At 42.3% G+C, this 27254-nt stretch overlaps 1 protein-coding gene across 6 annotated transcripts in view; it reads left to right on the top strand.

Moving 5' to 3' along the window:
* Window positions 1-25667, top strand: part of LOC111187540 (E3 SUMO-protein ligase RanBP2) — a 54621-nt gene extending 28954 nt beyond the window's left edge. For 3 of the 6 annotated variants that reach the window (XM_089922514.1, XM_022599308.3, XM_089922512.1), the window contains 11 exons: window positions 2189-2283; window positions 3150-7923; window positions 10893-11063; window positions 11671-11763; window positions 12062-12240; window positions 18140-18344; window positions 18930-19031; window positions 22363-22508; window positions 23407-23680; window positions 23807-24123; window positions 24494-25667. In XM_089922514.1, coding sequence (XP_089778640.1) covers window positions 2189-2283; window positions 3150-7923; window positions 10893-11063; window positions 11671-11763; window positions 12062-12240; window positions 18140-18344; window positions 18930-19031; window positions 22363-22508; window positions 23407-23680; window positions 23807-24123; window positions 24494-24799 — 6662 coding nt within the window. In that variant the 3' untranslated portion in view covers window positions 24800-25667. Of the gene's footprint in view, window positions 1-2188; window positions 2284-3149; window positions 7924-8607; window positions 8686-10892; window positions 11064-11670; window positions 11764-12061; window positions 12241-18139; window positions 18345-18929; window positions 19032-22362; window positions 22509-23406; window positions 23681-23806; window positions 24124-24493 lie in introns of those variants that run through there. The other 3 variants (XM_089922516.1, XM_089922513.1, XM_089922515.1) reach the window with 3 other exon arrangements.
* The last annotated feature ends 1587 nt before the right edge of the window (window positions 25668-27254 follow it).

Here is a 27254-nt window from a genome sequence, read left to right as displayed (position 1 = left end):
AAATCTTTGTGAAGTCAAACTCACTAAATGTCGTATGTAAGTCACAGATAAATACATGAGAAGTCAGAGTTTAAACATTGTTTACCTAAACCCTGTGCACTGCGTAGAGCCTTGATTACAGAAGATAGGCAAGCTGGCTGGCTTTCTCCTTGGCTCTCCGAGTGATGTGTGGAGTCATCATTTGGCACCTGTGGGTCACACCTTCTGTTTTCTTCTTCTTTGTACAGGCATAACAGGTCTTCTGGTTGTTACACACACATATAAGCATAACATTCACATTGTCTCATTTTATTCTTGCAGTTACTCTATGAAATAGGTAGAAGCAGCACATCCTCATTTTACAAGTGAGAAAAATGGAGACCCCAAGTGACTATTTGACAAAGTCGCAGGCAGCTTTGTGGCCCTGAGAGGAGAGCTCAGGTCTCCTGATTCCCATTCCTGTGTTCACAGACTGTTTTTCTTAATGAAGGTGCAGATGTGCCAAGATAGTCATTGTCTTTTTAAAAGAAGATGATTAAAAAACAATAAGCTTATAATAAAATATTCAGAAGTACTGACCAGTGTAAAGAAAAGTAAACACTAACCATATCACACAGAGTTCTGCTAACATTTTGGAGCATTTCCTTCTGGTCCTCTCTCTTTGTATATTGGAGAACTTTATCACGTTGTATGGAGACGAGTAGCCTGTTTTTAAATATTTAGGTTCTGAGCAGTTTTCTATTCAACGTTTTTTTGCAGAGTGGAAGCTCTGCAGATTTTATTTCCTTATTTTTAAATTTCCAGTTGTTGCTATTGTAAATAATGCTGTGAACACAGTCCTAGGATTTTAGGGTTTTGTAAAATTTCTTGTGTTGGGAAATTGCTTTCCTGAGAAGCTGTGCCGGTTTTACACTCTTACCACCAGTATCTGGTAGTGCCTATCTCTTTGCACTCTTGCCAAATGTTTGCTATTACCAGTTTATAAAAACCTTGCCTATTTTTAAAAACAAAAATAATACCAGCTTTTAAGTTTTTGTTTTTTTAGTACTAGGCATGCTCAACACTTTATAATCCTTTATATTTCATGAGTTATCTGTTCATTGGGTGCCTTTTTTCTATAGGATGTTTTTAGTACTTTTTTTCACTATCCCTGATAAAGTCACCAGTTAAGTTTCAGACTTTATGATTCTTGGCTTATATCCATCATCTTGTTCTGTGTTCTTTGCCTGTTTTCTCCCCAGAATATGTCATGGTAGCCATCATGAGGCAGCCCGTTAGTTTTCCACGCTCAGGCTTGGGCCTCTGCAGTGGCTCTGTTTCTCTGGTAACTGCATAGAGGACAGACAGCCTGGCTCGCCTTTACTGGGTCTTTTTCAGGGCTTTCTACAATCAGCTGCCCAGCACCTCTTGGGTCACAATTTCTGCTTCCTCTTCTGTGTAAAGGTATAAATGATCTTTAAGTTGTTTTGTTTTCTGTTAAAACTTTCTTAAAACAGATCAAGTCAATGATTGTTGGTTGTTCTTACCATCACCAGGAGTGTCTTCTAGTTGCTGTTTCCTGATAACACGCACACAAAACAGATGGAGCAGATAGTTTGGACACCAGCATGAGTGTCAGTCATGCTGTGCCCTTTTTATTAGCCAGGGAACACATTTTGTGTTACTTGTGAGATCCTTTGCATGAATTTGTTAGGTGATTTTTGACCTGAACGTTCTCAGTTGAGTTTAAAAAATGCAGCCATGTCATTCTGCAGATTTTCAAGGCTCACTTCAAAAATGTGGCCCTGAGGCCATGACGTGCGTTTTGGTTCCTTAAGTCCTTCCTGTGGCTAGTGTATCCCCCGTGTCTCTGACGCGGCATGACTGTGCCTCCCCGTCGTGCCCCTCTTTCTCAGGGCACGGCCCCACCGCTCGTCTTGGCTCCTTGTGGTGCTTGTTGTGGGGACTGCTCTTGCTGACACCCTGCTGCTGCTCTCACTCCTCCTGTGTCACACCTAGCGGTCATTCCTAGTTTGTCATTTGGTAATCTTTATGATGATGTATTTTGATGTATAGAAATTTAAAAAAAAATATATGTAGTTAAATCTCTCTCTGATTTCTACTGCTTTTGTATTTATAGTTCTTGCCTAGATAGTCCTAATTGCAGCATAGACTTTTTTAACAGTGTTTTCTTTCTTTTTTTTTCTTTTCTTTTTTTTTTTTTTTTTAGTTGCAACTACTGGCCATTCAATGTATTATAGTCAGTCACCAGCATATAATTCCCAGTATCTACTCAGACCAGCAGCTAATGTTACTCCCACAAAGGTAACAAAGGAATAATTTATACATTTATAAGTATCTCCTTTTTAACTGTCCAGGCTTCCTACAGAGAAATTCAAGAAGTAGTTCAGCATTAAAACTTAAATGTCCCACCAGATAACAGATATTTTAAATTTCTCTCAGATATAGAAGTATGTTTCTCAGTTAGTTAATTTCTATGTTACAATAAATGTGAACATCTAGAATATTTTTAAATTGGGGTGGTGGTGGGTCCTTCGTCATTCGGTCGTGACAGAAGCAGGACTGTGATATCCTCACTGGAGTGCTGTGTGTAACTTGCAGGCCTGGGGCGCTGTGACCAAGTGTCCACGGAGACCGGCATCCAGCAGAGCCGGGCAGAGACACCGGGCTTGGGTGCCTCTAGCTCTTCAGTTCTTAACTTCTCTATGCATTAGTTGCCTCATGTGTAAAATGGGGTTAATAATGCCTTAATTCATAGGGTGTTCGAGGATATTAAGATGAGATAACATATGTACAGTGCTTAGAACTGTGCCCAGTTGGCACGCTAACAAACGTTAGTCCTCATTGTCATCATCATCATTGTTAACATCATTGGACCCCTTGTTTAGGAGTGAGGAGGGTATTTATTCTATGGATCTGTTGTAGGAGAATTAGGTTTTTAAGGTGCTGTCATTAGTTAAGGCAATTTTCATTATATTCCAAGGAGGACTAGAGCTGTAAGTATCTTTGCAGTAATGTAGAAGTGTCTTCTCTTAAGGATGCACTGTATGCCCTAGTGATGTATTTACCCTGTACTCATGCTTGAGGTTTATGAGAATTGGGTTGTATCTAGTTAAGCTATAGTTTTATAGACAACCTACAAAAATGTGCTCTTTATTTTTTTTTCCTAGGGACCAGTTTATGGCATGAATAGGCTTCCACCTCAGCAGCATATCTACGCCTACTCACAGCAGATGCACACACCACCAGTGCAGAGTTCGTCTGCTTGTATGTTCTCTCAAGAGATGTATGGTCCCCCATTGCGTTTTGAGTCTCCTGCAACAGGAATTCTATCACCTAGGGGTGATGATTACTTTAATTACAATGTTCAACAGACAAGCACAAATCCACCTTTACCAGAACCAGGTTATTTTACAAAACCTCCAGTTGCAGCTCATGCTTCAAGATCTGCAGAATCTAAGGGTATGGAATTTGGAAAAACCAATTTTGTCCAGCCCGTGCCAGGTGAAGGCATGGGGCCATCTTTGGCAGCACCTGTGCGTACATCACAGCCAACTCCTTTTAAATTTAATTCAAATTTCAAATCAAATGATGGCGACTTCACATTTTCCTCACCACAGGTTGTGGCACAGCCCCCTTCTACGACTTACACTAATAGTGAAAGCCTTTTAGGTCTCCTGACTTCAGACAAACCATTGCAAGGAGATAGCTACGGTGGAACAAAAGCTGCTCAGACCATTGGACCTCGAAATACATTCAATTTTGGAAGCAAAAATGTGCCTGGAATTTCATTTACCGAAAACATGGGCCCAAATCAGCAGAAGAATTCTGGTTTTCGACGCAGTGATGATATGTTTACTTTCCACGGTCCAGGGAAATCAGTGTTTGGAACGCCTGCCGCAGAGCCGGCCAACAAGAGTCATGATACTGATGGGGGTAGTGCGCACGGGGACGAGGATGACGACGGCCCTCACTTTGAGCCGGTGGTGCCTCTTCCTGATAAGATTGAAGTGAGAACTGGTGAGGAGGACGAGGAAGAGTTCTTCTGCAATCGTGCCAAGTTGTATCGTTTTGATGCGGGATCAAGAGAATGGAAGGAGCGTGGAATTGGCAACGTAAAGATACTAAGGCACAAAACCTCCGGTAAAATCCGCCTACTGATGAGACGTGAGCAAGTGTTGAAAATCTGTGCGAATCACTACATCAGCCCAGACATGGCCCTGGCGCCCAACGCCGGCTCGGACAGGTCCTTTGTGTGGTACGCTCTGGACTATGCAGACGAGTCGCCCAAACCAGAACAGCTTGCTATTAGATTCAAGACACCCGAGGAGGCAGCACTTTTTAAGTGCAAGTTTGAAGAGGCCCAGAGCATGTTAAAAGCCTCAGGAACAAACAGAGCCACAACTTCCAGTCAGTCTACGAGAACTATAAAAGAACCCACGGGTCATGACAAGGATATTGGCAAATCTGCTGCCGGAAACATGAACTTTGAATTTCAGTTTGCAAAGAAAGAAGGGTCTTGGTGGCATTGTAACAGCTGCTCATTAAAGAATGCCGCAACTGCTGAGAAATGTGTATCCTGCCAAAATCTAAACCCAAGCAGTAAAGAGCTCCTTGGCTCATCATTAGTTGAAACTGTTTCCACTCCTAAATCTGGCTCAGAAAATACTCCAGATAGATTTACATTGATTACTCCAAAGGAAGAAGGTCACTGGGATTGTAGTATTTGTTTAGTAAGAAATGAACCCACTGTATCTAGATGCATTGCATGTCAGAATACAAAATCTGCTAACAAAAGTGGATCTTCATTTGTTCAGCAGCCTTCCTTTAAATTTGGCCAGGGAGATCTTCCTAAATCTGCCAGCAGTGATTTCAGATCTGTTTTTTCAATAAAGGAAGGACAGTGGGATTGCAGTGTTTGCTTAGTACAAAATGAAGGAAGTTCTGCAAAATGTATGGCTTGTCAGAATCCAAGAAAACAGAGTTTTCCTGCTTCTGCTGTCCCAGCACCTGCCTCTTTTAAGTTTGGTGCTTCAGAGACAAGCAAGGCTCCAAAGAGTGGATTTGAAGGAGCTTTCGCCAAGAAGGAAGGACAGTGGGATTGCAGTCTGTGCTTAGTGCGAAATGAGGCAAGTGCGGCCGCGTGTGTGGCTTGTCAGAATCCACCCACTTCTGCTGCTTCAGCACCTGCGCCTTCAGAGACAAGCAAGGCTCCAAACAGTGGACTTGAAGGGATGTTCACCAAGAAGGAAGGACAGTGGGATTGCAGCGTTTGTTTGGTACGAAATGAAGGAAGTTCTACAAAATGTGTGGCTTGTCAGAATCCAAGAAAACAGAGTTTACCTGCTTCTGCTGTCCCAGCACCTGCCTCTTTCAAGTTTGGCGCCTCAGAGACAAGCAAGGCTCCAAAGAGTGGTCTAGAAGGGATATTCACCAAGAAGGAAGGACAGTGGGATTGCAGCGTTTGCTTTGTGCGAAATGAGAGTTCTTCCTTAAAATGTGTGGCTTGTGATGTCTCTAAACCAGCTCATAAACCTGTTGCAGAAGAACCTTCAGCTTTCACTTTGGGCTCAACAGCTAAGGCAAATGACTCTTCTGGAAGTCAGGTGGGAACAGGATTTAAAAGTAGCTTTTCAGAAAAAGCCTTTAAGTTTGGCAGTACAGAACAAGGATTTAAATTTGGGCGTGTGGATCAAGAAAATACACCTTCATTTACATTTCAGAGTTCTTCTAATACAGACTCTAAGTCAACAAAAGAAGGATTTAGTTTTTCTGTCCCTGTGTCTGCTGACGGGTTTAAATTTGGCATTCAGGAGCGGGGAAGTCAGAGTGAAAAGCCCTTTGGAGATGACGCTGGATGTCAGGCTCAGGATGCTGGTGGTCAGAAAGACGGGAGTGCTGTGGTTCTTGGTCAAACTGGCAGCACTTTTACCTTTGCAGATCTTGCAAAATCAAATTCAGAAGGGTTTCAGTTTGGCAAAAAAGACCCCAATTTCAAGGGCTTTTCGGGTGCTGGAGAGAAGTTATTCTCCTCACAAAGTAGTAAAGTGGCTGATAAAGCCGACACCTGCGCTGACCTTGAGAAAGATGATGACGCCTATAAGACTGAGGACAGTGACGATATCCATTTTGAACCAGTCGTCCAGATGCCTGAGAAAGTGGAGCTTGTCACAGGAGAAGAAGATGAGAAAGTTCTTTACTCACAGCGGGTAAAATTGTTTAGGTTTGATGCTGAGATAAGTCAGTGGAAAGAAAGGGGTTTGGGGAACTTAAAAATTCTCAAAAATGAAGTTAACGGTAAACTGAGAATGCTGATGCGGAGAGAGCAGGTGCTGAAGGTGTGTGCCAACCACTGGATCACCACCACCATGCACCTGAAGCCCCTCTCCGGGTCGGACAGGGCCTGGATGTGGTTGGCTAGTGATTTTTCTGATGGCGATGCCAAACTAGAGCAGCTGGCAGCAAAATTCAAAACACCCGAGCTGGCTGAAGAATTCAAACAGAAATTTGAGGAATGCCAGCGACTTCTGTTAGATATTCCACTGCAGACTCCCCATAAGCTTGTGGATACTGGCAGAGCTGCCAAGCTAATCCAGAGGGCGGAAGAGATGAAGAGCGGACTGAAAGATTTCAAGACGTTTTTGACGAATGATCAAGCAAAAGTCACTGACGAAGAGAGTAAGAGCTCAGGAGCAGGAGCTGCCAGTGCTGCGGCCGTGAGCGGCATGCCAAGTCCTGAGGCCGCCGGGCCCACCCTCGAGTGGGACAGCTATGACCTAAGGGAAGACGCTCTGGACGACAGCGTGAGTAGCAGCTCAGTGCACGCCTCCCCGCTGGCCAGCAGCCCCGTGAGGAAAAATCTCTTCCGCTTTGGTGAGTCAACCACCGGGTTTAACTTCAGTTTTAAATCTGCTTTGAGCCCGTCTAAGTCTCCTGCCAAGTTAAATCACAGTGGGGCCTCAGTGGGCACAGATGAAGACTCTGATGTCACTCAGGAGGAGGAGAGAGATGGACAGCACTTCGAACCTGTCGTCCCTTTGCCTGATCTAGTCGAGGTGTCCAGTGGTGAGGAAAATGAACAAGTTGTTTTTAGTCACAGAGCCAAACTCTATAGGTATGATAAAGATGCTGGGCAGTGGAAAGAAAGAGGCATTGGCGACATAAAGATTTTACAGAATTATGATAATAAGCAAGTTCGCATAGTGATGAGAAGGGACCAGGTATTAAAGCTTTGTGCCAACCACAGAATAACTCCAGACATGACTTTGCAAAATATGAAAGGGACAGAAAGAGTGTGGGTGTGGACCGCATGTGATTTTGCAGACGGAGAAAGAAAAGTAGAGCATTTAGCTGTCCGTTTTAAACTACAGGATGTTGCAGACTCGTTTAAGAAAATATTTGATGAAGCAAAACTAGCCCAAGAAAAAGATTTTTTGATAACACCTCATGTTTCTCGTTCGACTACTCCCAGAGAGTCACCATGCGGCAAAGTCGCCGTAGCTGTGCTAGAGGAAACCACCAGAGAACGGACGGATTCGGCACAGGGTGATGATGCGGCAGGTGCAACCTCAGAAGTTGGCGGGGTGTCTGGCACACCTGAAACAACAACAAAAGCAGTGGTTTCACCTCCAAAGTTTGTATTTGGTTCTGAGTCTGTTAAAAGCATTTTTAGCAGTGAAAAGTCAAAACCATTTGCATTTGGCAACAGTTCAGCTACCGGGTCTTTGTTTGGATTTAGTTTTAATGCACCTTTGAAAAATAACAGTAATGAGACCAGTTCAGCAGCCCAGGGTGGATCTGAAAAAAGAGCGGAGCCTGGTGGTCACCAAGAGTCGCAGAGCTCTGATCTCACACCGTCTTCCAACAGCAAAGTCAAAAACCCCCCTCCTGCTTTTCCAAAGGAGCAGTCCTCAACCAGTCACACGTTTAAAACACCAGAAAAGGGTAAGCACTTAGCTTTCAGATTAAGCAGAATTTGTCTCTTTCCTTCCTCCCTCCCTCCCTTCCTTCCTTCCTTTTTCTTTCTTTCTTTTTTTCTCTCTCGCCCTCCCTCCCTCTCTCCCTCCCTCTCTTCCTCCCTCATTTTTTTTTTTTTAACGTTTATCTTGGTGTGGACTCTTTATAGCAGGCTAATGTTTTAGTAAAAGTCGGCTCATAAACACAGTGCTCTGTGAACAGCCAAAAAACACTTGTGCAGGATTTTTTCCTCCCTAAAGCAGTTTACTGGTGAGTGTTCAAATGTTCAAACAGCAGCAGAGAGCTTGTGTGTAAGTTGTTTAGGAGATGTTGGTTCCTGGGAGATGCATCTGTCCGAGCAGAGCACAAGGACTCAGCTCAGGACTGGGCCCAGCTTAGGGCCTTGAGCATGAATCATGAGCAGGTTCGTTCTTCAGATTATTATCCTTATGTTCTTGTCACTCAGAGAGCATGGTACTGAGATGTTCACATTTTACGTAAGGCAGTCTTGCCACCACTTGTTAAATGAGCAAAGAATGAAGCCCTCGGGATAAATGGATACGTGAGATGGCCACATTGGTGTAAATGGATGGACTCTGGCTTTTATATTTTAAAATTATATTCATTTTGATTCTCCATATGTTCAAAAATGAAATACTCTTTATTTTCTAGGATTTAATTTTAGCCTTTTTAAATCTAATCCAATGGCATTTTGGAGCAGCACTCCTTCCTCCCAGCCTGAGAATAAAGGTACAGAGCTGGCACTGGCAGTGTGAGAGGACATCGGTCTTTCAGCAGCTGCTGGTCCTCAGCAGAGTAACTGGCTGTGTGCAGTTAAGGGCTTAACACTGCAGCATGCATGTGACAGAATGCCGGCGTGACCCCTTAATGCTGCTCTCGTGTACTTGGATGTCATGCTTTCTCACATGTTGTACAGCGTTGTTTTTGTTTTTTTTTTAACATCTTTATTGGGGTATAATTGCTTTACTACAACGTTGTTTTGAGGTAGATCCGTGTGGTCTTCCCCTTTCTCTGTTTTGCACATCAGATGCTGTTTTCAACTGTGATTAATGAAGACCTGTATGTTACCTAACCTTGATCGTCTGCCAGTGTCCAAACATGATGGCAGCAGCGTATGTACCACAGGGAACCGAGTGTTTCTTTCAGCGCTTTCTTTTTGGACATGGAAGATGCTGTGTCTGAAAGTAGGCCCCACGTATAAGAGCTACCATTATATCCTGGTGGTTCCCGGTGTAGTACAGACTACTTGTGGGAGAAAGCGTTGGTGCTGTAATGGAATACTTGGCAGCTGGCTCTGTTAGAGACGGTCAGGAGTAGGTTGTGGAGAGGAAAACTCACTGTTAGGGTTTAATAATGTATCTTGAGCAACACAGCTGAGTTACAAGTTGTCAAACAACTACAATGACCACATGACAACCTGTGAGTTCTGGGACCCTCAGTTTTAAAGTACACCAGTCATACTGCTGGCTACAGCAGCTCTTAGCCTTTATTCTTAAGGATTCATTCTTTGAAAAATTATGTGAATAGCGTGGACTTTTTTCTATAAAGGGTACATACTTGTACACAGACTCTGTGGGCCCTAGGTGAAGAGTCCTTGGTCTGAGAGCAAATTTACCAAAATACTGCTGCAGGACAAAGAGTCCTGTTCTGTTTCAAGTCTGAGAATGTCATGGTTTCAAAGGACCGTAGAGATGAAGACTTGAGGCTGTCTGATAAACAAGAATCTCTATCTCACAGTGTCTTTTTGTGGTCCTTGGCTAGGAATTAATGCTACAATTTTGTAACAAAGGAGGGTGAAAGGCAAGTTCAGTATTGCAAAAGGGCTGTTCTCTGGATCAGCATCATCCAGTAGAAATAAAATGCAACCTGTGTGTAATGAGAAAGCTTCTAGTAGTCACATTTAAAACGAAAAAGAGAAACAGATGAAATTAATTTTATTACTCTCTTCAGCTTAACGCATTATGTCCAAAATACCATTTCAACTTCTAATCAGTATAAAAAATTAATAATGAGATATTTTCCCCCTTGTTTTTGGTGGGGTTTTTTTGGTTTGTTTTTTGTTTTTATCAATCTTCAAAACCCAGTGTGTATTTTTACACCTGCAGCACATCTCACTTTGGACTGGTTGCACTGCAGGTGCTTCATAGCCAAGTGTGGTCAGGCGGCTATATTGGACAGTGCCAGTTGGTACAGAGCATGCTTCATGGTTTGCTTACTCTTATCAGTTCCTTTAGCCAGAAATTCTTCTTTATAGACCAGAACATATTGTACGAAGAGTTCCTTTTCTTTCCATCTTTTGTCTTTTTGTTGTTTTTGGTCTTTCAGCTAATAGAAATTGTCTTAGGTTCCTACAGGATTATTTACCCAGAGGATAACGGGTTTAATTTAATTTTATCTATTATGCTTGGAAATACAGAAAATTGGATGTAATTCTAATCACCCACCATCCTTGGCAATTGTTAACTTTCCTTGTAGGGTCTCATCGAGGTTGGCTTTGCTTTAGTTTTGTATTTATACTAATCTTTGCTTATGATTTCTTTAATGTTTCAGTTATCGCAAATGTATGGATATTTTGCTAAACCGTTTAGTATTCCAAGTATGATTGTGGCTGCACTTTTTAAATACCTTTTTAATTTATAGTTGTTAATAGTAGTTTTTTCAATGATCAGTAAGTAAAAGCAGGATTTTTTTTTTTTTTTTGGTTATTAAGTAGATTCTGTGTCCTCTAAGGGTTTTTGATAGAACATTACCTCGGGCTTCTAATTCTAATTCATGGTTATTATGAGCTGTGTCCAAATCAAAGTATGTGTGTTTTTATCAGCATGCTGTTTTAACCTAAAGATTAAGTTCCATGATTTTTATTTTCAGTTAGAATATTGACATTAATTAATTACTTAACACCTTGTCTTTATCAATTTTTTTGACTTGTCTTACAGTGGAAGAGAAGAAAAAGCCTGAAGATCTTCCCTCAGATGACGATGTTCTCATTGTGTATGAGCTGACTCCGACCCCTGAGCAAAAAGCTCTTGCAAGCAAACTTCAGCTTCCTCCCACTTTCTTCTGTTACAAAAACAGGCCAGACTACGTCAGCGAAGAGGAGGACGACGGTAAGTCTCCTGTTGCTTTAAAGCGTTCTGCTCACGGTCCTCGTAGTGAGTGGGGTGATGAAATTGCTTTCAGCCTGCTTCCTGGAGCCCACCCCTGCTGCCCTGCAGGCCGGTATTGAGCCTAAATGTATGTGTGAGCAGTCAGTGGACGTCACAACTGAAAGAGCTGCATTCATTTATTAGCATTCCCTGGGTGGCTGCCGTGAACAGGGCAGGCATTTTGAGGGGACTGAAAGCAATTCTCATTTCCCTGGGGTCTCAGAGGGGTGGGTGAACTGTGAGGCAGAGACAGGGTCTTATTGGGGAAAGCTCTGTGGGCCCTGTCCAAGTTTTCAAGCAGGGGAGTTACGTGCTCAGAATAATCTCAGCAGGACAGTTGGGCAGTGGTGTGGAGGACTGGGTTGTGGGAAGTGGAGATGGGAAGGGGAGCCAGAATGCCAGAGCAGCTCAGACAAGGCGTTCGGGGTGTGGAATAGGCAAAGTTGGTTGCTATTTGGATGTGGGGAGTAAGGGAAAGTGTGAAGTTGGAGATAATTTTCCTAGATTCCTGGCTGGAAAATCTGAAATTTACTGGAAGTTCTTTTATTTAATCAAATTATACTTTAAGATGAAGATTTCGACACAGCTGTCAAGAAGCTTAATGGAAAACTGTATTTGGATGACTCAGAAAAACGTAGACCCTTAGAAGAAAATCTAACAGGTATGTAACAGTAAAATTACTAGTTACAATGTTTTTTAAAAATCTTCTGTTTAAAAGGAATCTTGCAATCTGGTCACCTCTGTAATTACCAGTTTTGCCTTGGTGACTTAAAATATTTAAAAATAACGTGAAGTGAAAAACATTGTGCTCCCGGTGGTGGTTCTCCATCAGCATCCAAGGTCTTGTTATTTGGGTCTATAATCTGTAGATGACACTGAGGGCCATTGTTTGTAGAGTAGTTGGACTTCATCTACTTTTGTCTTAACTTTCTTTTCCTTGTGTTGTATGGGATTTTCAGATAATGAGAAAGAATGTATTATTGTTTGGGAAAAGAAACCAACAGTTGAAGAAAAGGCAAAAGCAGATACGTTAAAGCTTCCACCTACATTTTTTTGTGGAGTCTGCAGTGACACTGATGAGGACAATGGAAGTGGGGAAGACTTTCAATCGGAGCTTCACAAAGTTCAGGAAGCTCAAGTAAGACCGTCTCTGTGTGCTCCTTCTGGCCCAGTTGCCTCTGTTGACGCAATAAGCTAGAAGGTCCTCACCACGTGGTAATAATGGGGTGTGTCTGGCAAGCGGTCGGACACCTCGGGCAACTCTGGCCAGAGGAGGAGGACTTGTGTTCTGCCCGGAGGACCGGAGGCACCCCTGCAACCGGTGCTTGTGCTGGGCTTGGGGAGTCAGGGCGGCAGCATGGCGGTGCAGATGTCCCTAAGAAGGTCTACGCCCTGCAAAGAACGGTGTTAAGTAGTTCATTTTCTGTGCAAGTTAACTGATTGTGGAGTGGGCAGAGTGGATAGGAAATAGCAGCATTTGAAACTTAGTTCCCCCGACCTGTATACCTTGCTTTGCCAATAACTTTGTGATTTGGTTACTTTCTTAGCTTAGGTGTAGTCATTTTAGTAGCTATCAACACCTTGATGTCTTAATTTGTATTCCACAGAAACTAGAAGACAAGGTCCCTGTCTTGTAATTGTTTACAATCTTAATTTTGACATATTCAGAATGGTTCCTTGCCTCTCAAGAAATACTGTTTTTTAAAAATTGTTGGAAAGATGGTTAAAATGAAACAGAGTCCTGGAGTTAGTTATGAATGCAGTGTTTTATTTAAAGGATACGTGGGTAGAGAGAGACGTGGCCCAACACGTGGCCTGAGTCTGTAGGAGACTTACTACCCTTCACCGTCTGTCTGACTCTGAGGAGTCTAGGTGGCCTGTTTTTTTAGCTGTCCACCTAGGATATGCCGCCTGTTCCACAGGCTTCAGCTTATTCATCGGTGCACGTATAGCTAGTGGCCATCAGCTGATGTAAAGACATTACTTCCTTTTTTATAACCAAGTAGATTTGTGGAAGCCCTATCTGAAGTTTTTCCATCAGCGGCCTTGCTATACTAAATCTGAAGTATATTTTAAATCCCTCAGCAGTTTCCCTGGACTCAGTGGAAGTACACAATATGCGATTTCTCTTAATCATCTTCTCTAATTGCTGCTGCTGGAGGCTTTATTTATTTATTTAAAAATTTATTTATTAAAAAAATTTTTTGGGCTGCGTTTGGTCTTTATTGCTGCGCACGGGCTTCCTCTAGTTTCAGCGAGTGGGGGCTACTCTTCATTGCGGTGCGCGGGCTTCTCATTGTGGTGGCTTCTCGTTGTGGAGCCTGGGCTCTGGGCGCGCAGGCTCCGTAGTTGTGGCGCACGGGCTTAGTTGCTCTGCAGCATGTGGGATCTTCCCGGACCAGGGCTCGAACTCTTCTCCCCTGCATTGGCAGGCAGATTCTTAACCACTGCGCCACCAGGGAATTCCCTGCTGGAGGCTTTAGCATCCAGTCTTTCATTCAGCAAATACAGGACAGTCATAATATAAAGTTGGGTTATGCAAATTGAAACAATGCATTTTAAATTTGGCCTCACTCTTTCGTGTGCAAAACTTAAAAATAATTATTTATTTAAAATTTATGTTTTTCAAAACTTAGAACACTGAAAAATAATCTCTATGCTGATGCACCGACTGAATTGTACATTGTTTATTCTTTTCCCACCTGTGGTGCACACAGGACTTGGTATCTTCTGTCAGTTTTTTGTGAACTGTGCTGTTTATAGACGTTGAAATGGCTTATTTGAGTGACTATTGTGTTATCATTGTTATAACTTAAAATCTTTTTGTAAAATATTCTGTAACACTCTCATAATGTTCATTAAATAGCGGTCCTAAGAGCTGTTCAGAAATACCTTTGGTACAGAAATTAAACGTGATAAGTCATTATAAGGGTTGGAAAAAAATTGCCAAGATGAATTGTAATTTTGGAGAGCACGCTTTAATACACAGAGACGAAACAGAGAACTAACAACCATTAAAGCTGAAATGTGCTGTGTAATGGGTGTAGATATACATCTTCTTAGGATGCACCCTTCCTGTTTTACACTCAGATTCATCTTGGACTATGCGAGATCTTCAGATAGGCATCCCTTGCATAAAACACCTAAGTGTACACATACACTGTATGTGTAAGTGCTTAGTATGAGCTGGCACTGTGCTCAGCATTGGGGATACGGTATTTGATTTGTGTACAAGAGTTGTTCATCCATGGACTCCTAGGTGGTGAATGTATTAGGCGCTGGATTACGCACTCCCCTCCCCCAAGTAATCTAGCCTACATTTTTTGGGTAACATTAATTGTGATATAATTCACCCATTTTAAAATGTACAACTCAGTGGGTTTTTGTATATTTACCACAGTCAGTTTTAGAACATTTTCATCATCCCCAAAAGAAGCCCTGTTAACCTCTAGCAGTCACCAGCCTTCCCCATCTCCATCCGTCTTCTCTAGGCCCGGAATAACCAGTGATGTACTTTGTCTCTGTAGATTTGCCTATTCTGACGTTTCATATAAACAAATAATAATGTGTGGTCCCTTGTGTCTGTCTTCTTTTACTTAGTAAGTTTTTGAGGTATATCCACATTGTAGCATTTATCTGTATTTCGTTCCTTTTTATGGCCGAATAATATTCCAGTGTATGAACATACCACATTTTGTTTACCCATTCATCTGTTGATGGTCATTTGGGTTGTTTCTTCTTCTTGGCTATTATGAATAATACTGCTGTGTTAGCCTAAATCATTTGACACGAACAGAATGGACTGTCTTCTTGTGCTTCAGTCATTAAGAAATAATGATTTTTTCATTTGTATTAATTTTTAAATTTTACATAAGGAAAATTCACTTTTCCCTGTGTGTGTGTTTTGTGTGAGTTCTTACACATGCCTGGATTCTTGTAATCCCCACCACAGGCAGGCAGTGTACAGAACCGTTCCAACAGCCCAAAGAATTCCTTCCTACTGTCCCTTTCGGTTCAGATCCTCCCGCACTCGGAACCTCTGGTAACTGCTGATCTGTTTTCTGTTTCTACGTTTTTGCCTTTTCCAGACTAGCATGAATGGAATCATACTTTGTGTAACCTTTGATACTAGCTTTTTACACTCACTCATTATGCTCAAAAGCATAATGCCTTTGAGATTTGGCCCAGTTACTGTGTGTAGTGTTAGTGTGTTTCTTTCTGTCACTGGGTGGTATTCCCTTGTGAGGACGTACCACAGTTCATTCCTTATTGTTTCTGCAGGGAAAACAGGTTTCTAAATAGATGGAATCAGTTGATACTGTGTTGTACAAGTCCAGTCTATCCTTGCTAATTTTTTTCTGCTCGTTCTGTTGATTATTGAGAGGAGTGTTGCTGAGCATGTTTGTTTTTCTCCTCTCAGTTTTTGCTTCACGTACTTTGTTAGGGAGTGTTCCCTCTGCTTTTGTTTTCTGGAACACAATGTAGGAATTGGTAATATTTCTTTCTTAAATGTTTGATAGAATTTACTACTGAAACCATCTGGGCCTGGTACTTATTTTTTTTTGGAAGGACATTAATTGATGGTACATTTTCTTTAATAAATATAGGCCTATTCATATTATCTATTTCTTATGTCAGTTTTGGTAGGTTGTGTCTTTTGAGGAATTGGTTGGTCCATTTCCTCTACATTATCAAATTTGTGGGCATAACAGTGTTTGTGAAGTGTGTGAAGTTCATTGAAATTTATTACCCGTTTAATGTCCATGGATCAGTGTTGATAGCTCCTGTTTCATTTCTGATATTAGTAATTTATGTCATCTATTTTGTTTTCTTGGTGAGCTTGACAAGAGGTTTATCAAATTTTATTGACCTTTTCAAAGAATCCATTTTTTATCTTGTTAATTTTTCTCTGTTTTATTGATTTCTGCTCTGCTTTTCATTATTTCTTTAGTTCTTTGTGCCTTCCGTTTATACTGCTCTTCTTTCTCTAGTTTTTTAAGGTGAAAGTTTATCGATTTTAGATCTTCTTTTTAATGTATGCATTTAGTGCTACAAAGTTCCCCTTCCTTGCTTTTGTTGGCATTCCACAAATTTTGGTAAGCTGTAGTTTCACTTCTATTTAGTTCATAGTATTTTTAATGTGTCCAGAGACTTTGACATGTGTATTAAAAATGTGTTGTTTGATCTCCAGATATTTGGAGAGTTTTTTTCAGCTATATTTCTGTTAGTGATTTCTAGTTTAATTCCACTATGGACTGAGAATATACTTTGTATGGTTTCTGTTCTCTTGAACTTGCTGAAGTTTGTTTTATGGCCTAGAATGTGGTCTTTCTTCATAAATGTTCATGCGTGCTTGAGAGGAACATGTATACTGCTGCAGTTGGATGGAGCATTCTGTAAATTTTTTTATTTCTGTTATTGTATTTTTCAGTTGTGAAGTCCCATTTGATTTTCTTTTGTGCTTTATATTTTTTTGCCTGACACCTATCTTTTCATTTGTCTTAAGAGTATTTGTCCTTTTTTGGAACATGGTTAGAACAGCTTTTCAAAGTTTTTCTGATCATTCAGCACACGGATCATTTCATGACGTTCCCCACCCTCGGCCAAGGAGAGTTGACTTTTCTTGGACCCTTTTCCATCTGTGCCGTCGGCAGCTGCAGTTTTGGACAGCCGTGTTACCCTGCCTGGGATGTGGGTTAGTGGGTGGGGGCAGGAAAAATTTCCCACAGGGTTCTCACCAAGATTACCCCTCAGGTCTTGAGAGTCTTTTTTGTTCTTTTTTCTTTCTCTTTTTCCTAAGTAAAAAACAGAAGTTTACTATACATACATCTTCTAATGAGATGGCTCTTAGGAGGGGGGATGTTTGTGGTGTCTTGATGGGAAGTGAATTTGGTAAGGCCAGAATTTCAGATGGTCACTTTGCCTGTCTCTCCAGTAGTCTTTACACCTGGGGACCATCTACCATAGTGAGGGGCTTTCTTTTTCTGTAAAACTGGGGGACAGTCAGAGAAAATCTCAAATCTCTTGCCACCATCCAGCAGTTCGGGCCAGAAACCCTCTTCCTCCAGGTTTAGTACTTTCTTGTTGTGACACCCGCTGTAGGCAGGTAGGAAGCAGGTCAGGAAAGGGGCCCAGGCACGACCTCGTCGGCTCAGCCTAGTCCATTTCCGGAACCCATGGTTGCCGCAGGGGTTTGGGAGGAGGTTGTGTCCAGGAGGCAGGGACTGCCCTCATTGGCTGGGGGCAGGCAGCTGTGGATGATGGGCCATGTGGCCTGGAGGTGCCCCCACGCCCCAGCAGTGTGCACGGGGGCACGTGGCTCAGGCCAGCACCTCCTTGGGTTCCGGCTGTGGTGCGGGGACCCCGACGGGCTGGCCCGTGGAGGCCAAGTTGTCCGTGGTCTCATCACCAGGCCTGGCTGCCACCTGCATCTCAGCCATTGCTCCTCACCAGTGGGCCATGTATAAATACTGTGTTGGGTCTTTATTGCTGCGCACGGGCTTTCTCTAGTTGCAGTGAGCAGGGGCTACTCTTCCTTGTGGTGCGTGGGCTTCTCATTGCGGTGGCTTGTGGAGCACAGGCTCTAGGCGCTAGGGCTTCAGTAGTTGTGGCATGTGGGCTCAGCAGTTGTGTCTCACGGGCTCCAGAGCACAGGCTCAGTAGTTGTGGTGCATGGGCTTAGTTGCTCCGTGGCACGTGGGATCTTCCCAGACCAGGGCTCGAACCCGTGTCCCCTGCATTGGCAGGTGGATTCTTAACCACTGTGCCACCAGGGAAGTCCCATGTCTTGAGATTTTTAATCCTTCTGCTTTCATCCACTTTTCAGAGGCTTCTTCTAGTCGCTTTATCTGTTTCAGTCCAATTCAGCTGTAGGTGCTGGGAGAGGTAGGATGAAAGGTGGAATGGGAGAGAGAAAAGTATGCTTATTCCATTTTGTCCAGAACTCCAAGTCCTCAATTTCTTTTAAAATAGGGTATATGATCCTTTTTGTCAATCAGTACTTAATGTCATAGTTATTTGTTACTTCCTCTTTGCAGAAATCCCAGAATGAGGACATAACTAGCACGGCTGACAGTGTGTGTACAGATGGCAGTAAAGTGACTCTACCATTTTTGTGTAAATCTGAAGAACCAGAGTTTGCTACCAAATGTATTAGTTCACCACCTATTTCTTCTGAAACTGTCGATAAACCTGTGGATTTATGTACTAGAAAGGAAAATGATGCAGATTCTACAAGCCAAGGTACAATTTGATACATGTTTATAAAAACCTTCTAGGCATGCATTACTACATAAGGTACACCTGTGATTTTGAGACGATAGACTTTTAAATGCAGATCCAGAAACTCCCTTTCTTAAAACAAAATTTGAGATTTATAAAGGGGCATGAAATATTTCACTTTTATGAGCTAATTTTTTACAATTGAGAATACAAAAAATCTTTAGATATTTCCTGAAATCCTGCCTTTGAATGAATATTTTAGATTATATTAGATTGTGTAAAGCAGAAACTGTATAGCTCTCTATCTGATTTAGTATAGATCTACATCTCATTTTTAAAAAATGATTTTGGGTATGCTTTTGGTATATTCTTCATTGAGAATAGTACCTGAAAACGTAATAACAATGAAGAAGCTCAGAACTTGGATGTCTTTTATAAGTTTTCTTCAGAGAGATAACCAGATTATAAATGTTGCACACCCCATCCCACCCCATCCCTCTCAGTAGTACAGCAGGTCCTACCCCCATTCTCTTTGGGTCCTGAGTAAAGCTTTGATGTTCAATATGTATTAAATGAAATATTAAATTGCTCTTTTCCTTTTGCCAGTGGAAAGCAAAACAGTTCCATTTGGATTTGGAAGTAGCACAGGGCTGTCATTTGCAGACTTGGCTTCCAGTAATTCTGGGGATTTTGCTTTTGGGTCCAAAGGTAAGATCAGGAGGAGCGGTTTTAATTGTATTACAGAAATATGCACACCTGGGGGGAGCAAGCCCTTTGTCACTCACCTGGCCATTTGTTTCCCCAGCCCTGCCCTCCAGCTATCTAGTGTTGTAATAAAGGAAGGGCTTCTGTTTTATTGTTATTTTTGCTATTATTAATATAACCATAAGAATTTTCTCGTCATTCATTGTAACTCATGGTGCTAGTCTTCCCCATCCTGAAATGCAGAACCGTCACTCCAGTTTTGGAATAACCTTGGCATTGGCACATTGTTCTTTTAGTTATACTTTTGATTTACTAATATTTCAAGATTTGTGCATCAGTAATTTTTAAGGAGATGATTTTGCAGTTTTTTATTTTTGCAATATCCTTGATTGTGCTTTTTAATATAAGGGTTGTGCTCATTTATAACTGGTGAGCTTTCCCACCTTTTCCAGTGATTTTTTTCTATTTTTGGTCCATTTGGGTTTCATTTGTAGAAAATAATCCTTTTCCTTGCTTCAGAAGCTTGAAAAAATTAGCATGTTTTCTCATTCTTGAGGTAGCTTTCATGTATCTGATTATAGCACCACCTAAATTGAACAAGATGCTTGAATTGTCGAATAAATTTTATTGAAGATACATACTTATATGATTAATCTAATTCAGAATTCCCTCTCACATATTTTTACTTGTTTCACTAACACTGGGTTTAGCCAATCAGCAAAAAAAAAAAACAACAGAACAGTTCCTGTCATTTATGGAAACACATATAAAACTTTTAGAAATTACCTTCAGATGCTACGTTATGTTGGAATTCATAGCTTCACTGATGTCAGGTTGCTTTATTTTTAATTTATTAATAAGTAGCCTGAGGTCACAGGGTCATAGGTCAACAGATACAACAGTGTATAGTGGGTATAATTATCCACAAATAAAAAGCCAAATAAAAATTGATGTGTTAGGTTGCTTGATACTTGGTATACCTTTTTCAAAGTACTCCATCAGTACTGTACAATCAAGTGTGAGGTAGGCAAGACTCATGCCACGTGGGAGGCTCGCCCTGAGTATTATTTGCTGACGTTCACTCCTTTTTCCATGAGATTATTTACCAAGCTCTTTTTTAAACTACATTTCTTGTTTTGTTCTTAGATCTCACAGGAATTTGTGCTTTGTCTTTTCAAAGAAGTAGCTTTTGGTTTTATCAGTTCTTTTGTTTATGTTTTTTATTTATCTTCAGATTTTGTCATTACTTTCCTTTAAATTATCATTGGTTTTCTTGCGTGTTGAATGCCTGCTTTATTTAATTTAGATTGTGCTAGTAAGCACAGAATAGCATTTTGAAACTAAATTCCCCTGGAATCAATTTCATAGCTTTTCATGGGGAATTTTCACACTACTGTAAGTTTTTTTAATATTTTAGAATTTCACCTTGCCTTCTTTGATTAAGAGCTTGTGGGATTTAATTTTTTTTTTTTAAGGTAATCAGTTTCACCAGAATGTTTTTTTGTTTTTTAAACTTATTTCTGGCATTGTGTGGACCTTTTTGATCTTAAACTTTTTGTTTTGGTTGGTTTTAAGCTACGAGGAGTCTTTTTTTTTTTTAATCCTTTCCTCCTTTTCTGTTATGTGTTATTTCTGTGGTGATTTTTCTTCATCTGTTCATTTTATTTTTGTTTCATGTTTTCTTTTGTTCCTTTTTTTTTCCTGTCTTCTCCTGAAAGTCCTCTTCACAGGCAGGTCTGTCAGTCACTCCCTGTCTTTTGTGTAATATTTCATATAGAAACTAAGAGAACGCAAGGAACACATGTTTATCTGCTGCTCCCCTTTGTCCGTGATTTGACGTTTTATCTTATTTCCTTGAGATTCTGTAATGTTTTCATTAAACCCGGACTCAGAGTGGAAGCTTCCTAGGTACTATTATCTAGAACACAGTTGTTGTTAAGTTGATATTACTGACGTGCACATCTTTATACTCTTACTGTATAAGTTCTTTCTCCTGTCCCTTTAGAACAGTGGTTTTCAACTCTTGGCTTCATATTAGAATTTCTTGGGAGCTTTTTAAAGAAAAAAGAAACACCTGATAGTTATGTTGGGCTCTCTGGGCCTGCGGCCCAGGCATTGGTATTTTACAGAAGCTGTTGGTGTGATTTTAATATGCACCCAGTGTTAAGAACCATTGCTTCAGAGGAATTTTGAGACTTTCTGCCATACCTCTCAGGGTATTGGGGTAATTTAAAATTTTTTTCTGCTTGGGAGTTCCTGAGCCAGTTATTTTTGAGCCCTACGCCTGTGTATCATGTAGATCTGTGGTTACTGTTCTCAGGAAGCCCCCCACACAACCTGAGATTGTGCTCTTCTTGTTTCAGAGCATTCTTTTGCTTTATCTTCTTAAGAATTTTTTTCTTTCTTCTTTTTTCCTGTTTTTTTCTCCCCATTAAACCTCACTTAGGAGTTACTGCTTTAGACACTAATTTTGTTCTTTCTTCAGGGTGCTGTTTTTAACTGATCCGTGACATTTTTGCCTTCTCCTGAGTTTTTGCATCAGATGTAGGTTTAGAGAGCAGTGATTTTGTCAGCAAGTGATGAAGAGTTGAGAGGTTTCTTTCCTCTAAGATAGTGGGGAATATATTAGCAGGCTGGGTCCTCACATTCGAGATGCGGATGAAGAAGCTTTTAGTTTTCACCTTCTCCCTGTGAGGGGGAGTAAAAGTCTTTGTTCCTCTGCGTGGGAGTGGGAAGCCTTTTCACCCCTTAACTAAGTTAAGCCTAGTATTGCTTGAAGACAGTGGGGGTCAGCTTCTCCCAAGGCTGTCAGTGCCACCTGGCCAAGAAGTTTAAGCTCCAGCTCTAGTTACCTTAGGAGGAAGTTGAGGTAGAGAAGTTATAAACATGTTTAGTCTGCTTCGGCTAATATGGAAGTAGCAGATTTGGCTTCTTTGAGAACATTTTTAGGTTCAAAAGTTATATTTTTCATGTGATAGAATGTTTTATGAAATGAACTACCTTTGGAGCTGAGCTGGGTTTTCAGAGTTTCAAAGTATGTACTTTTAATTGAGAACCTGCTTCATTACTGAAAGTTCTTCTGTAGTTCAGTATCATGAAGACCTAAGGCTCAGACGATCCTAGACCCTATCTGTATATCCAGGCATAAATGTTACTAAAAGTCCTGTGTACTCACCACATGAGTTTAATATGCCAGAATGGTACAAGTTTAAACATTTTCATTAGAAGTATGTTACATCATTGGAAATTAGATTCATTCATAAAGTAATCTAACTGGGATTAAGAGCTTATTAAAAAGATAACCACTGTTTAAGTATCCTAATTTATTCATCAGATAAAAATTTCCAGTGGGCAAATACTGGAGCAGCTGTGTTCGGAGCACAGTCAACCAGTAAAGTTGGCGAAGATGAAGATGGTAGTGATGAAGAGGTAGTTCATAATGAAGATATCCATTTTGAACCAATAGTGTCATTACCAGAGGTAAATATTAAAGAGTGAAAACCTTACTAATAACTTCACATTTTAAGTTTAAAACTTGACATGGGCTTGATTTGTAGGGCTGGCCTTGTTTGCATTTCTTTCAGAACATTGACCGTTTCAAATGGAAGCTCTTTATTAGAAGTTCAGCCTTTAAGTTCAAATAGTCTTTTTTTTTTTTTTTTTTTTTGCGGTACGCGGGCCTCTCACTGCTATGGCCTCTCCCGTTGCGGAGCACAGGCTCCGGACGCGCAGGCTCAGCAGCCACGGCTTACGGGGCCCAGCTGCTCTGCAGCATGTGGGATCCTCCCGGACCGGGGCATGAACCCGTGTCCCCTGCATCGGCAGGCGGACTCTCAACCACTGCACCACCAGGGAAGCCCTCAAAGTCTTTTTAAAGAAATTTACATACAAATGTTATTTGGTAAATTCTATATGAAATCCTTGGGAAGAACTTAATTTTTTCATGTTTGTTTTCAGTAACGTAATTCTAGGGGCAAAAGAAAAAAACCCAACCAACATCTAATCTCATATTTGCCACAGTCCTTTCAATAAAAAGTAAACTGTACCTTTTCTGGACAAGAATGTTGTTTTAGGCAAATTACTTTTATCAGTTTCAACCTCAATCAGTAGATAATATTCAAGAACAAGCATTTTTTTGAAACCTCTCTTGTAAAAGAATGTATTTAGTTTCCAAAATGAGGAAGAATGTTACATAAGGGGAAAATGTGTAATGACAGATTTTTCCTGCCTCATCCAAATCAGATGTATTTGTAACCCTAGGATGTTAACTGTTTTCAAATTCTGTTCATGCCAGTGTCTTAAGGAATTTGGATCTTGGAATTTGTTATAGAATATTTTATAAGCAGCATCTTAGAGATAATTTCATGTCCTGTCACAGGTAGAAGTAAAATCTGGAGAAGAAGATGAAGAAATTGTATTTAAAGAGAGAGCCAAACTTTACAGGTGGGATCGAGAGGCCAGTCAGTGGAAGGAGCGTGGGGTTGGAGACATGAAGATCCTCTGGCACACGATGAAGAATTACTACCGGGTCCTGATGAGAAGAGACCAGGTGCTCAAAGTGTGTGCAAACCACGTCATCACCAAAACAATGGAACTGAAACCCTTGAATGTTTCCAACAATGCTTTAGTTTGGACTGCCTCAGATTATGCTGGTGAGCTCTACACTCAAATGCTACTTTCCGGTTTGGGGATTTTTCTAAAATTGGTAGCAAATACATAAAACAATTTGTAACAGTTATTACAACACAAAGGTCACTGTGTTGTTTGTTGTTTAATAGATGGAGAAGCCAAAGTGGAACAGCTTGCAGTGAGATTTAAAACTAAAGAAATGGCTGATGGTTTTAAGAAAAAATTTGAAGAATGTCAGCAGAATTTATTGAAAGCCCAGGAAGGACTGAGAGCAAAGGAGACGAACCCTGTGGTGTTTCTTGATGTCTGCGCAGATGATGAGCCTCTGGGACGCATAACCATGGAACTATTTTCAAACGTCGTTCCTCAGACCGCTGAGAACTTCAGAGCGCTGTGCACTGGGGAGAAGGGCTTTGGCTTCAAGAACTCCACTTTTCACAGAGTGATTCCAGATTTTGTTTGCCAAGTAAGTCTTAAGTGTGCATCACAATGGGTGTCTAGAAAAGTGCAGCACACCAACTTGGGGAGTTTGGGTGTTTCTTCTTACTTATGATTTTCTTTAGACTTCTTTAGCATTTCCACAGCCCCAGCTTCTGTCCCCACAAGAACTTTCAGCCTAAAACGGTTCATATTTTTAATGCCTTGAACCTGCTGGAAATCAAGGGTGGGAAAAAGATCTTTTCGTTGTTTGTCTTCTTTCACAAGTGGGTGTTTCTTAGTTTTCAGACTGCGCTCTCAAAGAAGCTGGGTGTTGAGGACCTACCCTTTAGTGGTTAGTTCTGTATGTATTTGTAACATTTTATTTGGGATTCCTGTTAATTGAAATCTTTTTTCAGGGGGGAGATATCACCAAACACGATGGAACAGGAGGACGGTCCATTTATGGAGATAAATTTGAAGATGAAAATTTTGACGTGAAACATACCAGACCTGGCTTACTATCCATGGCCAATCGAGGCCAGGATACCAATAATTCTCAATTTTTCATAACACTGAAAAAAGCAGAGCATTTGGACTTTAAGCATGTAGTATTTGGGTTTGTTAAAGATGGCATGGATACTGTGAAAAAGATTGAATCCTTTGGTTCTCCTGAAGGGTCTGTTAGTCGAAGAATTGTTATCACAGAATGTGGACAGATATAAACTCATTGTTTTTCATAGTAGATTTTACCTGTATAAACAGTTGAATTGAAGGCTAGCTGTTATGACAACATGGTAATTATGTTCAGCTTTTGAAAATGGACATTTCCAATGTATAAATATAAAATTGCAGCTTATAGCTGTTGTCACTTTTTAATGTGTTATAATTGACCTTGCATGGTGTGAAATAAAAGTTTAAACACTGGTGTATTTCAGGTGTACTTGTGTTTATGTACTCCTGACATATTTGTATTAAAATGGAGTAATACTAATCTTGTTAAAAGCAATAGACCTTCTCAAACTATTGAAGAAATACGATATATGCAATTTTAGTTTCTTCTAAGATATTAGACTTCCTGCATGGATATACTTACTGTTTGGATAAAGGGACCATGACTTGGATAGTTTTTATTTCAGATTTGGAATATATTTGGTAATTTTCACTATTGGTGTGCTCATTTATGAATAAAGATTCACTTGTGAGTGGGTAGAGCCAGAGGGTAGAGACTTAACCAAAGTGCTCTTCTATAAATTCTTGCACCTCCTGTATAGCTAACAGAGTACCTTTTTTCCTTAAAATGTTATGTAGCTTCCTGTGCTCTTCCCAAGGTATTAAATTAATTTTTACATTTTAAGTAAGTTGAGTATTTAGACTTTTTAAAAAACCTGTCATCTGTTTCTACTACCTCAAACTGCATTTGGTTCTGATAGAACTTGAATTTTTCCTTGCAGTTATTGTGATAAAGTATGAGTATTTTAAAAAGGTCTATACCATGTTCTTTGGTTAAAGATTTGGTTTATACTAGATTGTTGCAGTACCTTTTTCTGGTGAATTTTGTAGCAAAAATAAAGTGACAATTGTTAACAGCCATGACATTTAAAATATTCATTACTTGTGCATCTAGTTGTTTTTTCATTCTGGAACCAAAGTAAGGAGATAAAGATCCGTAAACTTAAACTGCCACCTAATTTCCAGAGCTCCCAAGGAGAGGACTGTTTTCCAGTTGGGCATACACTGAAAACTTACTTGGAAATGGCTAGTGTCAAAAGTTCGACAGAAAAAGGGGGCACATTCTCATCAGCTTACTCGTGTGGCACCACAGAGCACCCCGGGAGAGCACGTTTTGCGTATTCCAACCACTGCCGGCGGTGCCTTCTGCCCTCCGGGGTTCTTTCCAGCGGAGCCGCCTCATTTCGGGTAGTGAGGCAGTGGGGCTGTCGCGCCATTCCATTTGGGGTTTGGAAACAGGCAGTCCTGGGACAGCACCTGCTGACCGCCTGTAGTGCGGGGGTCATGTGGGGTCCGTGTGCCGGGAGCGGCGGACGGCCCCGACCCTCCGAGTGTGGGGGTGTTTGCGTGTGTGTGTATGCGGGGGGCGGGGAGTGGGTGGGTGGATGCATGCGGGTCCCCGCGCGCGGCTGCCTGGCGGGGACACTGGTGCCTGTCACGTTTCCGGGCGCCTCCCGAGGGATTCCAGGCTGCGGGAGGCACTCGGAGGCGCCCTGAAGATTACAACTGTGGACTCACAAGCTTGGTAACGAATGCTTTGGCCGAAACCGACTTCTCCAAGATTAGTGTCTCACAGCTGCTTCCGATGGGTTCGAGCGCTTATGAGACGGACCCGCGCGAGCTGCCCCTCGGCGCGACCCTCGGGAAGGAAAGGAAAACAGGAGAGACCCGCGCTCCGGCCCGCAACGCGCCCCCACGGCCCGCGAGTACGGACCTGCGCCAGCGGCCGCGCTTTTGCCGGGGAGACGACGGGGGCGCGGCGCGCCATGCGTCACGGCGCAAATCCGCTGCGCCCGCCCCGCCCGGCCGCGCGCCGTTGCCAGGGAGACGACGGCGGCCGCGGCCACGGAGCCGAGGGTGGTGAGGCCGCTCGGGCAGGACCTGATGGTGGAGCGCCTCAAAAGCCGCTACGGCGTAGGGGGCGGCTGCCCCGCCGAGGTGAGGTCCTGCCCTGCCTGTCGGCCCATGCCAAGTCCGCGGGTCGCCGGATCTGCGGGTCGGAGCGTGGGCGCGAGGCAGGGCCCCTGGCGGCGGCGGCGTGCATGCACTTGTGAGGAGGGTGCTCTCGGCGGGCACCGGGAGCGGGAGGGGCCGTGCGCGTCAGCGCGCAGATGCGTGGCAGGCGTTCCCGGCTGTGACTTGCGTGCGGGTTGGAACCGCCTCGGTCCCGCCCCATAGCGGCGAGTCCGAGCCGGTTTCAAGCCGAAAGGTGCGGGCGCGCGGCCTGGTGGATCCGCGGTGGCCGCCTCTGTGCGCGGACCCGGCGCGCGTGTCGGGGCGACAGGCAGGGGGCGCTGCGCCGGGCCGGGGACCCGGGATCAGGCCGGTTGTGCGGGGCGGGGGCGCCGGGCGGCCCGGCCAGCCCCGGTCACCGCTCCGTCGCTCTCTTTCAGCCCGGGCGCCGGCGGCCGGACGTGGCGGAGCGGCGACGGCGGCCTCATCGCACCC

This window comes from Delphinapterus leucas, chromosome 13 (genome assembly GCF_059928025.1).
Source record: "Delphinapterus leucas isolate spDelLeu-1000000601 "Yukka" chromosome 13, BTC_Dleu_Yukka2, whole genome shotgun sequence".
Lineage (NCBI taxonomy): Eukaryota > Metazoa > Chordata > Mammalia > Artiodactyla > Monodontidae > Delphinapterus > Delphinapterus leucas.
This window is presented reverse-complemented; position numbering and strand designations above follow the sequence as displayed.